The sequence below is a fragment of the Oryzias melastigma genome, linkage group LG19 (assembly GCF_002922805.2).
Source record: "Oryzias melastigma strain HK-1 linkage group LG19, ASM292280v2, whole genome shotgun sequence".
NCBI classification, from domain to species: Eukaryota; Metazoa; Chordata; class Actinopteri; order Beloniformes; family Adrianichthyidae; genus Oryzias; species Oryzias melastigma.
The window spans coordinates 14,030,216-14,045,844 of NC_050530.1; the positions used below are offsets into that span (position 1 = coordinate 14,030,216).

The 15,629-nt window shown below is 37.0% G+C and overlaps 1 protein-coding gene and 2 long non-coding RNA genes across 5 annotated transcripts; 2 read left to right on the top strand and 1 right to left on the bottom strand.

Moving 5' to 3' along the window:
• The first annotated feature begins 42 nt into the window (after positions 1-42).
• On the top strand, positions 43-2,246 carry LOC112154238. Its single transcript, XR_002920618.2, has 2 exons — positions 43-1,742; positions 1,920-2,246. It is a non-coding gene; the product is annotated as an uncharacterized LOC112154238 (long non-coding RNA).
• A 4-nt stretch (positions 2,247-2,250) lies between these two features.
• LOC112154237 lies at positions 2,251-3,765 on the bottom strand. The gene is made up of 4 exons (XR_002920617.2): positions 3,628-3,765; positions 2,792-2,984; positions 2,539-2,723; positions 2,251-2,455 (listed from the first exon to the last, which is right to left on the bottom strand). It is a non-coding gene; the product is annotated as an uncharacterized LOC112154237 (long non-coding RNA).
• Positions 3,766-3,946: 181 nt separating this feature from the next.
• LOC112154234 (5-hydroxytryptamine receptor 3A) lies at positions 3,947-15,629 on the top strand. Of its 3 annotated transcripts, none has more exons than XM_036217048.1 (14): positions 3,947-4,089; positions 4,377-4,498; positions 5,281-5,361; positions 5,724-5,783; positions 6,021-6,083; positions 6,631-6,728; positions 9,496-9,540; positions 9,659-9,768; positions 10,813-10,982; positions 12,414-12,574; positions 13,308-13,518; positions 13,616-13,777; positions 13,911-13,981; positions 14,063-15,629. In XM_036217048.1, exons 2-14 carry the CDS (start codon positions 4,459-4,461, stop codon positions 14,294-14,296), a joined length of 1,506 nt encoding a protein of 501 aa, XP_036072941.1. In that variant the 5' UTR covers positions 3,947-4,089; positions 4,377-4,458; the 3' UTR covers positions 14,297-15,629. The 3 variants fall into 3 exon arrangements, with proteins under 3 accessions (XP_036072941.1, XP_024140791.1, XP_024140793.1); XM_024285023.2 differs by having other exon boundaries at positions 6,565-6,728; positions 14,063-15,628; XM_024285025.2 differs by lacking the exon at positions 3,947-4,089 and having other exon boundaries at positions 4,287-4,498; positions 6,565-6,728; positions 14,063-15,628.

Below are 15,629 nucleotides of genomic sequence, written 5' to 3' on the forward strand. Positions count from 1 at the left end.
TTGGAATATATTTATATAAATTTAAATGTATATATTTCAGGTTGTCACAGCTTGTGCCATCCTCCACAACATCTGCCTCTGTGCTGACGACACCAAGGCCCCAGAGGAAGGTGTGGAGGTGATGATGAGGAGGAAGCTGGTTTGAAGGTCACTAGCGGTGCTCTCTGGCAGGACCAACTACCTGCTGAGGTCTCTGCCCTGGGGGAGGTACCACCTTGATTACTGGTAACAGGTAATTAAATAATCAAGAGGTTTAAAAAAAAAAAAAAAAACTTTTTTTCCATTTTATCTTTTAGTATTTCTTTATTTGTATTTTGTTATGGTAGACTATTGGTCTTTAGCCAATTTAGGTGCGTGCTGAAAACGAAACAATTCTTGCTGTTGGGGGTGAGCTCTGCTGTGGGTACCATATGCGCTCGACCTGCACATTGATATGAACGGTCTATGGGGCTGCAAGATCGATTCTGGGGCCTCTGACTAGTGATAACATTACACTACGGTAACGCCACATAGACAAACAACTTAATGTCGAGATCTGTCCAGGCTATTATTGATTAATCTCGCATTGACAGCTCATTACCGTAATGGCTGCTCTCTTCAGTGTTTATGTCACTGAGCAGAAAGTGAGCGCCGCAAATTTTAGCTGTACTTTTCCCTTGAGTTTGCAAACTGGCAGGAGGCATTGTGAAAAAAAAAATCGCGAGCGAATAGTTACTTTTTTAATGTGCGACCAAACTAGCATGCTACTCGCTAGCGCCAACTTTAGCACAAACTCCACGCTTCCCAGTCTGGTTTCTCTCTATTAAAATACGATTGCTACCCTGTAATGATTCCCCTCGATCAGATTATTTTATTGTCAAGGTTTTTGCGTTTCATTGCAAATATTGGGCCCCATTTTGTGATTATTTGCGTACTTGTTTGTACCTCTTCAGTTTTTACTAGGGAACACTCCGTGCTTCGTAATACCGCATGTGTGTCATATCCTGTCACATGATGGTGATCTAACCAATTGCAATCTTACACGTCATCAAGTCGTTTGCTCCCGAACGATCTTTATTTTTATTTATTTATTTATTTATTTTTATTTTCCCGAACCGATCTTGCAGGTCGAGCACATATGGATACCTACACCGCCACTCTCGTTGTCAGATAGAGCTTCAGTTGTCGGGCTATGTCGGAATTCTCACCCTTATCATAACTAACTATAATACAGTGCCCTTGATTTTAAAGGCAATTCGGACACGACACCTTCAAACATTACCGTGTTGCTCCTCTGTCCGTCTTTATTAACAAAGTCATGAGCAACAAAACACCTTTATAAAATGACGCTCACAGCAGTAATATTTTATAACTTAAGTAAGTTGTGTATTTTGACCATAGTGATGTTTTAGTTCACTTGTATTGTTGTTGCATCAAGATGAATTTACTCATGTATTCTGTATTAACATGTTAGTTCTGAACATATATAAAAGCGGACTTTTCTTAAAAATAGTAATGAAAATGTAAGATTAAAAATGATTATAGAAATATATATGTGTATAATTAACTGTTTACATTTTGTATGGCGCCACATTTTTTCTATCTGCTTTGGCAAATCGTACATTTATATACGTCTTCATTATAATAATAGAGCCGGCGTCACCGACCCTGTTCTTCGTGAACTCCACTGCCCTGCTTCAGTAATTCCTGATTAGCTGGATTGGATGAGCTCCGTTTCTGATTGACTGAACACACCTGATCAGGTGAGCAGAAGTAGCTGAAACAGGTTAAGCTGCTAAACAAACAGGGCAGGAGCTCAATAACATCAGAGTTGGTGACCATTACTTTAGAGTTGAGTGTTTTTGTGTTTTAATGTGAAACATTTTTGAGAGGGATTAAACCTTATTATCCCCCCCCTCTCTGTTTTATGTTTTTTTCAGGACAATCCTGGAGAAAATGGATCTGCTGGAGAAGTACAGCAGTGGGTGAAAGAAAGGAGTGAAGAAAGAGAAGGAGTGAGCCACCGACTGGAAGAAGAAAATTAAGAAGAAACAGTGATGAGCTTCTAGACCTAAACAGAGGACATGAGGCAGAAGAGCAGAGCGCACGAGAGAGGAGGGAGACTTTTGACCAACTTTAGTCTGCTGGAAAGAATTTCTGTTAAAATCCTTAGATGTCTGAGAATAAATAAATGAAGTTTGTATTTGATATATTAGAAATGTTTGTTTTTGTTTTGTTAATTTAAATAAAGATCTAAATCAAACACAGTGATTGTCATGGATTAATTGTAACTTTTATTTCCAACTATTTACAAAGATGGTTGACATGGATGAGATGTTTCAACAGAGACCCGAGCTGGAACTTTCTGAGTGGTGATTGAACATCTTGCAAGGTGGTCTGCAGAGTTTCAGGATCATCTTCACTGTAGACGGCATCGTCCATCTTCAGGGTTTGCAGGGCTGGCTGTCGATGGATGCTGCATGACCAAAAATGATCGATAAATATGAGATAATGCATGTACAGTTTTTTTTTTTTTAAACCTCTTGATTATTTAATTACCTGTTACCAGTAATCAAGGTGGTACCTCCCCCAGGGCAGAGACCTCAGCCGGTAGTTGGTCCTGCCAGAGAGCACCGCTGTGATCTCCAAACCAGCGTCCTCCTCATCACCTCCACATCTTCCTCTGGGGCCTCGTTGTCGTCAACACAGAGGCAGATGTGGAGGATGGCACACGCTGTGACAACCTGCAATATAGACGTTTAAATTAAATATATTCCAAAGAGTATTGAAAAACTGCAGTGTGTTCACTTACATGAGGTACAGAAGTGTGATGCAGCTCCAACACTTGCAGGAGGATGATCAATGTCACCGATCCTGATCAAGGAGCTTCAGGAAGACTCTAGGAGAGTTCCTGTTCATTCTGAAGTCTGGTCTTGGGTCTTCACTGTTGGACAAACAGCTCCAGGATTGGGAGACTGGTTAATTCTGGATTACAGGAGTCTAGTCTAGTTAAAATGAAATACACAAGAAATATATTTATATTTAAAAACATGTGGGCCCTGCGACAGACTGGCGACCTGTCCAGGGTGTACCCCGCCTTCGCCCATCAGTAGCCGGGATAGGCTCCGGCGTCCCGCGACCCCGAAAGGGAAAAAGCGGTCAAGAAAATGGATGGATGGATGGATGGATGTGGTTTTAAGTAATTTGGTATTAAACTATAAAACATCATTACATGTATGTGAACATGAGAATAATGTTCTCATTATTGAGAACAATTAAATACTACTTTTACTGATTTCAAATCAAATTTTCAAATAAAAAAGCATTTAATTAATCTCTGCAATAAAAGTCTGAAGATAACATTAACATTTAACGCTATTGTAGCATGATTAATAAAATAAAAACCCTTTGTAGTTATTTGGTACATGTTTTTTATTCTCAGAAATGTGTAGGTACTTATACTAAGTTACATTTACTGCAATAACTTGTGAAATAAACAAAACTTGAATAATCCACAAACCCACAAATTCAGTATTTGTATATTTTACAACCTGTAATAGTGTTGCTAAATAAGTATTTCAATTAAACTAGCTAAAGCTAATATGTAAAAGAGCTCGTAGATGTTGTTTAAGCGTTTGTACACAGTACCTGCGATCGTTTTGACTCCGCCGGAAAAATGCCAACAAGTGCCGGTGGCGGCGATGGATCTGCTCAACTCCACCAAAAGCAAAAGTTAAACAAATAAAAAAAACAACCTCAGAATCATTTCGAGCTAAATTATTCACAACACGTTCAACTCACGGTGGCCAAGCTACAGGAAACTAGCTAGCAAAGTTAAAACAGCTTTCGTTGTTTGTTTGTTCAATAAAGTTTTTGGACACAGCCCATGAGTGCTAAACTGCAGTGCGCATGCGTCGTTTGCCGGCTCGGCGGCTCGATGTTCCGGCACTCGATGCATAAGCCTGTGACCCCGTGACGTAGTTTTGACAGTTAGGTAACAGGAGAAATCCGTATCCAAGACAGAGAGAAGTCGTATTCAAAACGAGGAAAATTCGTATTCTCAAGAGACATGTTAAACGTAAAAATAAATGTTGTATTCGTATTTTTAAAGTAAGTTTGGCACAAAATATAATTTTTTGCACAACTTTGTATTTATAAATACGAATTTCTTTTTGCGAATACAAAATATGCATTTATGAATATGAATTTCTTTTTGTAAATACAAAATATTATTTATGAATATGTTTCCTTTTGACAGTTATCTTACCCCATACTTGACGAAAACATTTTCCCACCACTGTAATTTCTGATCAGATGTGTTTTCTAAATGTTCTTGTAGAATCAAAGTTGTTAAAGATCCTCTTTGGTCCGTTCTTCTCCCTCCTCCCTCCAACTAGAAGCCGTCAGTGTAATTAGGGTGATTGGTAAAGCTCTCCACAGAACAGAGAGGACAGAGACGAGTGCTGATGTTCTTCAACCATGATGATTCAAGCCATGTTTTTTCTGTTTATCCTCACAGGTAAGAAGACAGCTGAATCGTGCCTGCATGTGACGTTCAAATAAAGGTTTAATAGAGGGGGGAAACAATGCAATTATTTATGAGATGACCTTTTTTGCATGTCAGAGTTTGTTTCTATGGATTCATTGATGACTATGATTCTTGTTTGACCAAACAAAGTTTATTTATGAAGTTTTTTGTTTCTTGTTGTTGTAATTCAACAGGGAACATTTAAAGTAAAGGATTACTTTGACATGTCTTCAAAAATTACCAATTTATACAGAGCATAATATAGGAGAGGAATTTTTCTGCATAGTGTAATCAAAAAACAGTTTAATTTCTAAAGTTTTAAAATGATTCACACTTTCCTTTTACCACAAATATGTGGTCGGCTTTTATAGGATTATTTATATTCTAGATTAAAACTCATCTGCAGATGTTTAAACATAAAGTGCTATAAGATGTTTACTTTTTATTCTAGCTACAAAATTACTTTTATTTTACGTCAAATTTAGGTATAAAGTGGAAAAAACAAAATTAAAAAAACAAAATAAAAATAAAGCATAAAAGGCATCATTATTAACATTGTTTATGAAGAAAAACAGATAACGAGAGAGATGAAAATGTAGAATAAGTAGGTAAAAAAAATATATTTTTTTACAAAGAGACAGTGAAAATGATACAATTTTTTGTTTAACAAAAATAAATTACCTTATATCTCATAGACTTCAGAATTCCAAATAGTGCCTGATTAGTAGAGAGCGGCTAATAAATAATCTTTTTATTTTTCTCTTTTTTTACAGGGGGAGGTACAACAAATCCAGACTTTCATGATTCTCAAGATAGCAACATTGTGTCTAGCTGGACTACTGATTTCTCATCAGGTAAAAATATGCATATATATATAAAGTTTGATAACTTTTATAAAACTTTCTGTATGTCAACATTTTATTGTACTTATTTATTTATTTTTCAATTATGCTTTCTTACTATAAAGGTTTTTTTGGCCGAAAAACTTTTCAACAAAATTGCCACAACATCATTTTTTTTCTCTGTGTTTCCCGTTTTATTTTATTTTTTCATTTTAAGGACCATTTCATTACAAAAGAGAACATATTTAAAGCTTTAGAGGATCAAGTATTTAAAAGACAAAAATGTAAATGAATGTTCCCGTTGTCTTAATAGTGAAACTTGTGTTTGTCGTTTTTTTTATTTTTTATCTTATTTTTTTTATGTATTCATATAGGTGACTCTGGCATGTTTGAGCCTGATTATCCTGAACTAGGCATGGCTCCCCTTCCACCAGGTAAAACCCATGAAACATAGTTTAATCAATGAGACGAGTGTTATGTCTGTCTCATTATTACAGCATTGATATTTCTGGTTTAAGATAGAAAATTAAATGTATATACCTGTTTAGTTACAGTTCTCTTTGTTTCATCAGACTCTGATTCACTCACAAAAAGCATTTGCATTATTATGTATTTAATATAAGGAATGTGTTCCATTAAATATTCAAGCATGAACCTTTTTTTTCTCTCAGAAGCCATCGACCCGATACAAATCAGGCCTGAATATTTCCACAGAATTCATGAAACTGCTCAAGGTAAGAAAAAAAATATGTTTTTGTTTAGCGTTTGGACTGAAAAGTTCTACATTTGGGAAATTCCATCTCTTTGCATTAAGCCATTCCAAAAAAATCAAACAAACAAAAAAAAAAAAAACAAGGAACCACAATTGTGTCTTTTAGTCAACATTTTCCTTGAGTTTCAGCTGCTCCCATTTCTCGGCTGATGCTCTTTGTGGTCTTAATGATTCATTTTTTTTAAAACGGTTGCATGCTACTCCCAAGCTTTTGTGGTTAAAATGTGGGCTGTTGGATAATTTACACTCTGCTTTTTGCCTAATGGGTTGCAAACAGCTTTGAAAGCAATTAGCAGATCATTACTTTTTTGAAAATATTACAAATTTCTGAAAATGTTACTGGCAAGATGTATGAAGTTGTTGGGATTTTCTGACTCAGTTTTATTGTTCTTATATCACTAATCTTCACTTTGACTCAGAAAGTGTCTTACTCTTTTTTTCAGACGTTAAAGTTGATGCTTCATACGAATGCAGTTATCAGTCTGTTTTAAACATGTTGCATTTCAAAGGAAACAATGACAAGTACATTACGAGCCGTCCGGTCTTGGACTATCGGCATTTGACGTGGATTTTTATTGAAATGAGGATTTACGCCATTCTGGATGTGGTAAGTGGTGGAAACTTAATTTTTAGAACTTGCTACGTAACTAACAGAGCTTTTGTTTCACTTCTTAATTCATATAAGGGATTTAGGATTATTTTGTCCATCCATTGATTTCCTGAGGCTCATCTTTGACAAGGTCTGGGAGGGTATCAGCAAACCTAAGATGCCCAGATTTCCCTTGCCACTTCCTCCATTAACTCTGGGCGAATCCCAAAGCCTTCCCAGGCTAGTTGAGATATGTAGTCTCCACCCAGTGGGACATGCCCGGAACACCTCCCCCGGGAGGTATCCAGGAAGCCTCCCGATCAGATCATTGAGCCACCCTCAAATAGCTCTTCTGGATGTTGAGAGGCACTGCCTGTACTCCAAGCTCTCTCTGGGTGACCGAGCTCCTGCCCCCATCTCTGAGGGAGTGCCCAGCCACCCTGCGGAGGAAATTTTTTATTGTTTTGTTAGTTTGTCTGGTTGTATTCGAGACCTTGTTCTTCAAGTTGTGAGTATAGGTGCAACGATTGGCCGGTCAATTGAGAGCTTTGCTTTATGACTTATCTCCGCCTTCATGACACTGCACACATGCGACTGTCCATCTCTAGCTCGACCCAGGAGATGGAACCATTCTCGGTTCTCTTTTTTGAGGTGGTCTCCAATTTTTTCCAGTCAGACTGACATCTGGCTACTCAGTCTGCATAGGCTCCATGCGCAAAGCAGAACCACTGGACCAAAATGGTCGCTGTAGCCGGGCATTATGAGATTTGAACAGAGTGCTGTAAGCAAACATGGAGCAACGGTGAGACACAGAAACTCAATGAAACTTGGTTGGACGAATGGAGGCTCATTAAAACAACTTTAAAGTAATACGCTTTACTTCTAAAACCGTTTACCCGACAACATATGTGTCATAAATACTTGTCAGAGTACCTGCTTAGCCATCTTCTCTTGGGATGGGTATTGTTAAGATTTTATCAATACTCCACTCTTATTGATACAGCTTATGGATCCTGGTATTCTTACTTATATTTTTTCTGTGTGAAAACAAGGATGGAGTAGACAAACTATACACATGAAAATCTTTTATAATGGAACAAACAAAAACAAAATATGTCAACTTAACATCCTTTGCAACATTAAAATAAAATTATCAATGAATATTTTAATAATAGCATAAACTACTTTGGAAAAATACAGACAGTGGGTGGCTCAGTGGGCTAGGTGAAGGGCTGACATGCAGGAGCCCTGGGTTCGATTCCAGGGTTCGATTCCAGGGTTGTCCACTGATCCCCACCCAGATTGGGTCCTTAGTCAAGACCCTTGACGCTGCTGCCTAACTGGGTCCCTGTGCCCCTTAAGTACAGAGTTGTGTCAGGAAGGGCATCCGGCGTAAAAACTCTGCCAAATCACTGATGTGAAACAGTGGGTGCTGTTATGCTGTGGCGACCCCGAAAGGGATAAGCCGAAAGTGAACTACTACTACTACTGTGGGGGTATCTTTGGTTCCTGCTCCTCCTCTGTCCTAGTAGGGTTAAAGTTTAACTCTGGGTCTTTGCATTGGTCACAATGATTCCACCTTCTATATTTCATCCTGAAATTTTGGAACCCTTAGGCCTTTTTAGCTTTTCACAGGCCTTGCCACTAATATCTGGTATCAGATAATCTGTCCATTTGGGGCTGCTCCTCTTTTCTCCCCATTTTGAACAACTTAAAGGAGTAACTTTTCTAAGGTGGTTCTGTAGCAATGTGTGGGTACAGCAGCTCAAAGTGCTGACCCAATTTGCCCTCTCTCCATGCTGTAAACTTTCCATCCATTTGTCATACTTTCATGGTTTTCTTCCAGTCTTTTGTGGGCGTCTATAGGTAAACCATTTGAGATAGATTTACAAAACACCTTGGACACATTCTCAGGAACGCCCATAAGAGGGGCCTAGCGCGCTTCCAGAGTCACATTCTCACCCGCCGTACCTAGAACAAGTTCTGCAAATTTGATGGAATACATAAGAGCCATATGTTCTCATTTTGTACTTGCAAATATTATTTTTCTCAAGTATTACAAAAAATATTTGTCGATAATTGGCTGCAAGAGGCCGGAAAATATCGGATATCGATATTGCAAAAAGTCAATATCGTGCATCACTAGTATAAACTACGTAAAAGACCAAAAGAAGACATAAAAAAGTGCAATTTATATTCAAAAACTTTAAACAACTCAAAACCAAATTCACATAATGACCCAAAACCTACGACCGTCATCTGTGCACATTGACAAATGACGAAGCAAGAAACACTTTTGAATATCATGTATGTATCATGGAAGATTGAAATTTTATAATGGAAAATGCCCAAAGTTTAGGTATTTGCTGTGTTGTATGGTCTTAAAATAGGAGGCGCTAAAGCTGCTACAAAAGAACGAGTTGACATTAAATATCACCGTAAAAGTTGACAAAGCCTCAATCAAGTATGGTAAGTGAAAAAAGTCAAAACAAAGCAGGCAATTTTTATTTAAGCTTTATTTATAAAGTGGCTTCGAAGATATTTTATATTGCATCTCCTTTTTCTATAAGATTATGCCTTAAACATCCATTTAATTTATGTCTACATTTCTTGAGTTCTAAAGATAAAATTAGAATGTAAAATTTCTATGAAGAGAAGGTAAATAATCAAAGCCCTGCATGAAAGGTGATTAGATGACTATATATGTTTTATACCTAACAAAAAAAAACTTTTGCCAAATGTTTTTTTTTCCTTATTTGATCTAATAAAGAGTCTTTGCCTTTAGAGAGAAGCTGACCAGATGTTCGTTTCTTACATCTGGGTTTATTTGGTGAGTTTTCACTTGAAAATACACACCTTACAACATATTATTTTCATTCATCTTATCTTGTTTGAGTCTCTCATCTGTGACTCTCGTGTTAATATTTTTGTTTTTTTTTCCTTTATAGAGGTGGGACAACGAGCACATTCACTGGGATCCTGATCAGTTTTGTGGACAAGATCATATTTTAATTCCCACAAAAAATCTGTGGATGCCAGATCTAACAATTGAAGAGATGTAAGTTTGAATTTCTGTTTTATTGCAAACTCTCTGATTCAGTGCAATCTGTTATTGCAATCAAATAGTCTTCAACTCTATGAATTTAATGAAAACCCCTTCTTTTTTATTCATAAACAAAATTATTATAACAGTTACAAAGAAGTGATATCAAGAATTTAATGGAAATTTATAATAAATAAATAGTGTTATTTTTATTAATATTTTGATGAGTTTCAAAAGCTGAATCATTCTCACCATAAGGTTTTGAGAACTAGCTTTAACTTTTCCAATTTTTTAGATTTGATAGAGGTAGCCATATTGAATGTACAGTAGAAGTCCTTCTACCTCCCCTAGTGGAATGATGATGCACTGCAAGATAGAAAACATGATACCACTTCATATGTATAGCACTTTTTAAGACTACAACAGCTGACACCAAAGTGATGCACATTAAAATAAGTAAAACAGTTTAAAAAAAGAGTATTAAGAGAAATTTCAACACACAAATACAGTTTAAAAACACAAAGGGTTTAGTAAAAAACTAGTAAAGAAACATGGATGATGTTCTATATTATGATTTTTTTAGGAAATATATGATCATACTAATGAGATAGGAGTCTCAAGCATGTGGATATCCAATATTGTATATATGGTTATGTGGGATTAAAGACACTTACATTGTATATTTAAAAAACATGACATATTGTAAAGAGTGTCAATTAAAATGTTGATAAACAAAATGTTTTAAATCATTTTAAATATTTCTTTAGAAAATAAATATAGTGTAAGGTCACCATATTTTTTGCAATGTAGTTTTACAATTATTTTTCTCTTTTTAAAATTATTTTATTGTAGCCTACTGCATTGTTTCACAGAAATAATTTTTAGATGGTGTAATTCTAAAATCGTTTTAAGTAGTTTGACTTTAATCAAATAAATCCTGATTAATCTTCTGTGTTGGCACCTTTCTGATGCATATTATATTTTATCAACTCATAAAAAAAAATGTTTAAAAAAAAAAAAAGCATAAAATGCCCCATTTCTATTTGTTGTGTGGTGTAGGACAGAGCAGGATAAAGCTTCACCGAGTCCTAATCTCAACATCGGATACCATGGCTGGGTTGAATTCAGGAACGACCAAGTGGTGGTCAGCACCTGCAAGATGGAAGTTTACAGGTTTCCATTTGACATTCAGAGCTGCAAAATCTCCTTCAAATCTATCATGCATTCTGGTAAGATCAAGAAGCCTAACTATATCCCAAAATGCAAAAAAGTACTCCAGATGGTAAGAAAGTGGTAGTCATTTCAGGATGGGGGATGGGCAGAAGACTAGACAGGGAGAAGAGCAGATCCTCTGCACAGAAGTTGGCCGAGATTCTTAGAAGCTCTGAACAGGCAGGACCCAGATGGACAACTGTCTGAAACCATTGACAGTATATGAGAACTGGTACGAGTTATCGCTCCCTCCTGGCGTTTCCAACAGGAAGTACCCGCTGGTTCCAAGAAGCCAAGATCCCAAAGACTTCTCTTGAGAAAAAAAAAAAAAAACAGCTATTACATTGTTTTTGTCAGAGTAACCTTTGGTGAAAGTTATCCAAGTTATAAACTGAGCAATCAGATGCCTCAATAAAAGTTTGTTGTCTCACATCAAAGATTCAAAATGTTTAATTGATAGACTTGACTTTCAGGTGGTTGACATTAAAAAAGTTGCTAGTATTGATTTGGAACAATTGCTGCCTACTGAAGACATCTGCCAAAATGTCTGAATAGCCCTTATTGCATTGGAGCTGGAAGTATGCCATTTTCTATGGGTGATGTCACACTCACTTGATCCAGTTCTCATATACAGTCAAAGAATGAGACAGAGAAGTCTCTCATGGGGGATGGTTCCAATACGAGCAGCAGACTCCTATCAGTCCAGTAAAGGGATGCTGACAGACGGCTCAACATAATGTTCTAAGACCCCGTCCTCCAAGAGTTCTCACAATATTTGAGTACTCAGATTTGATCCAGAACCAGTATTTTTTCATAAGATAAGCAGAACCACAGGTGGGGTGATTCAAGGTTAAAAGAACAGGATTGAGAAAATGGGGGAGGGTTTTAAACAACAGGTTGGAGAACAAGAAACACCAACTTTATGGCAAAAAACTTAGTCAAGAAATCAGTGAATAATTCAGTACTGAGATGAAGATGACTGAAGAGCAGACATAGGAAGAGGGAAACTTAGGTGAGCACAAAAGTCATCCTTTTTCTTCATGAGATATGCATTTTCTTAAAGACCCACTCCAATGAATATCCTTTTTTGATGTTTTAACTTCAAAAAGGGCAAACCACAAGCTCTGTGCTCAGCTCCATTCTGATGCACCCTCTTGTAGATGATTAGATCCATGTATGTCTTTGTTTTCCTCGTCTGAACTGGAATCTGCAGTTTTACTCAATGCCAACTGTCCTGCCAACAATTCATGAGTGATTTTTTTTAAATATAAATTACTACCCCTTTGCAAAAACTATGTTCAAAAAATGAAAAAATACATAATTATAATTTAAAAACCACTGGGGATGCTTGTAGCAGATTAAAATACTTTAATACAATTCCTTCTATTTTGGTTTACATGAGACCTTAAAATTGTTTTTTTTTTTCTCTTTGTTTTGCGTTTCTACAGATAATGAACTGAGGTTGTTCTACCATACCAACGACTCAGAGCTGACAGAGCAGTCTCGTCAAACAATCCAGACGCAATATGAATGGATTTTTCTCAACATGACAGTACACGAAAAAACTGTCAATCATTTTGGCTTCAACCAAACTGTGATTGTTTACACTGTAAGTATTTCCTGATTTAACCACAAGCTAGTTTCTTTTCATTTCTGTATGAACACTTTGATGAATTGACCCTATCATTGTTGAATGTCAATTTTATTATTTTTTATTTCTTTATTTAAACTGGAATGATTTGTTCCTGATTTGTTATTTCTCAGTAGGAGTCTATGGGATTTTGGCTTCTTGGAGCCAGTAGGTACTTCCTGTTTGTAGCGCGAGGTGGGAGGGGTCACTTAGTTTATTTCACATTTACAGTCAATGGTTAAAATTTAAGAAAAACACATCCAAACTAAGTACTAATATATAGTAGTTAAAATTCCAGAAGACTGCTGAACTCAATTGTTCCCTCAGCAATCGCATCCTTTGCATTTTCTGGTGGGTTGTATCTTTTCCTCTCAATGTTTTTTTTTGTGTTTGAAAACATATTGTTGCAGTGCTTTAAAAGAAATGTTAAGTTTAGTGTACACAACACAAGTCCCTCACTGTGGTTCATCTTTGGCCAGTTGTAATTGACTCGACTTGGCAGAACCCACCTTGTACACTTGTCACATATTTTTTGTCTGCATCCCATTTAAAAAAAAAAAAAAAAGATATCAGTGGTTATCAACCAATACAGCTGCTACTCCCATGGCGAGATTGATTTTTCCCTACGTACCTGTTTCCATTTCTTTTAGTGGTAATTTGCAAAGAAGTTTCTTGTAAACTGCTGTACAGTAACCAGTCTGTTATTTTACAGATCACCATGAAGAGACGGTCTGTCCTTTACATTGCAAACTTCCTGCTGCCTGTTCTCTTCTTCCTGTGTCTGGACTTTGCCTCCTTCCTCCTGTCAGACACTGGGGGTGAGAAGGTTGGCTTCAAGATCACTGTCCTACTTGCTGTGACTGTGATGCAGCTCATTCTCAATGACATTCTGCCCCCGTCTTCAGACAAAATTCCTCTTATAGGTAAAGACGATGTTGCTTAAGTCTTTATTCTTTGACGAGGTGATGTAAACACAGGATTAATAATTAATGTTCCTGTTTCTGATTCTGTCCCTCTCAGCGATCTACTGCATTGGGATCTTTACTCTGATGCTGCTAAGCCTCCTGGAAACCATTTTAGTGATGTATTTGATAGGCAAAGACCAAAAATCTACAGACAAAACAGAAGATAACCAGAAACTGAATGACAATCCAGAGGACAAACTCCAATTCTGTTTTTCAGGTGAGATTATTTATTTTTCTACTTCAAATTCTTAGATATTAACTTGTATTTGCCAGTTAGACAAAATTACTTGTTTGGTTGACATAATGGTGTTCAGCTTTGAATAAAATCTTTAATGTGTCAATTATTCTAGGAATTAAGAAATGTATTCACTCTGCATCAGCTGAAGACACTGCCAAAGAAGATCAATCTTTTCCCAAAGAGGTAAGAAGTTTTTCATATTTTAAAGGCAACAATTTGAAGGCGAAGTTATCATTTGACTTGACTGTTTATTCATGTTTGCAGGATAGCAGCAGTCCCCAAACTGAAGTGTCTCTTGTCATGGAAAAAGTCTATGAGGAGCTTGTCGAAATTAGGAAATCCAAATCTCTGCTTAGCAGCAGGACAGAGGATGAGAAGTCTGGCTACTGGACCACAGTAGCTGAAAAAATCAACAAACTCTTTATGATTTTTTACACAATAGCTGTTATTGTATTTTTGAGTGTCCTTTTTACTGTGTGGAATATTGGCGGTATTTAATAACAAAAGAAGAGAAGGAAACACAAGAGTTGCACCTCAATGGAATGAATTGCATGTCTGCTAATATGGAGAATGGTATTAAATCTTTCTCATCGGGCTAAAAAAAACTAGTTGACTAATTATCAGGTAAATTCTTCTTCTGCATCCAATTCTACTTGTAGCTGGATTTTGTTATTTTGTTACTATTAGTGATGCTGAAAGTCAAAGTTGTTGGAGTTCTGGAAATTGACCTAGGTGTGGTCCGTCTGGGTCGTATCGTCACAATAATAAAAATATAATAAATCACAGTTGTGCCAATGACATTTGGTGTTTCCTCACAGATAAAGCCTTTTCTTTGTTAGACTTGACAATGATGTCATGAGATAAAAACTGAGAAATTGTATTAGTTTAGGACGAACAACCTATAAAGGCAGAAACTCTGTAGCAGGAGAAGTGTTTCTTTGAAAAAGGGTCCAGGAAGTGGCAGAAATCATAAAAGGGTGAATGTTCAGCAGTGATTAACAGTGGTGGTCAAGTTGGTGGAGAGGGGAATCCAACAAACAATCCAAAGAGTTATGCAAAAGGGTAGTCCAGGCCCATGAATGAAACTTGATAACTTCACAGTCAACTCCAGCTCTAAATACAGAAACCGAGTCAGCAACAAAGAAGCAACACAAATGAGACCTAGGCTTCACCATGGCACAAGTTACAACAAATTGGCAGGTTAGCAAAGTGAAATCTGCAGTTCAGAACAAGTAAGAGTATTGAGGTTGATGAGGAGAGTGTAGCAATGACCTAATAGGCAACAACATTCAGTGGACGGACGGAATCAGTGTCTGCCTGCACCTAAACAATCACCTCTAATCGGATATTTCGAGGAAATAGGCACACTCCCTGAGCCTAACAAAAACAAATCCACTGAAAGTGCAATAAGCAGAGGTGGTCGTCAAGGAAACCTGCATTCCTTCTCTAAATTTCCACACCTTGATGACTCTCTTTTCTAGACTCCCTCTGACTGTGCAATCAAATGCTGTCCAATACCGCATGGCTGCTGTAAGGTTGGCTGTCTGTGTGGACCTTTTCATCTTTGTGAATCAATGTTGCTGAAATGTTTGTGTATTCTTGCTTGTACTTCAATATATGTAATTCTATTGTGACACAGGTCAAAGATGCTTGATTTTTGACATCATATCCTGTACTCTCTCATGTGTCTTTCTGTGCAATTAGTGCTACCAGAATTGCATTGCTGCTGCTGCCCACCTCTGGGCATCTTGTCTGTGGATGTGTTGCTCTACTACCACCAATTTCCCCACAGGATCAATAAAGTATCTGTCTGTCTGTCCATCCGTCCGTT

Excerpts from the sequence above, each read along its gene's own strand:
- LOC112154234 (XM_024285023.2), top strand. The coding sequence starts at position 4,459 with ATGATGATTCAAGCCATGTTTTTTCTGTTTATCCTCACAG. Across the intron at positions 9,541-9,658 it reads CTTACATCTGGGTTTATTTG|AGGTGGGACAACGAGCACAT; the intron begins GTGAGTTTTCAC and ends TTTCCTTTATAG. Across the intron at positions 13,519-13,615 it reads AGACAAAATTCCTCTTATAG|CGATCTACTGCATTGGGATC; the intron begins GTAAAGACGATG and ends TGTCCCTCTCAG.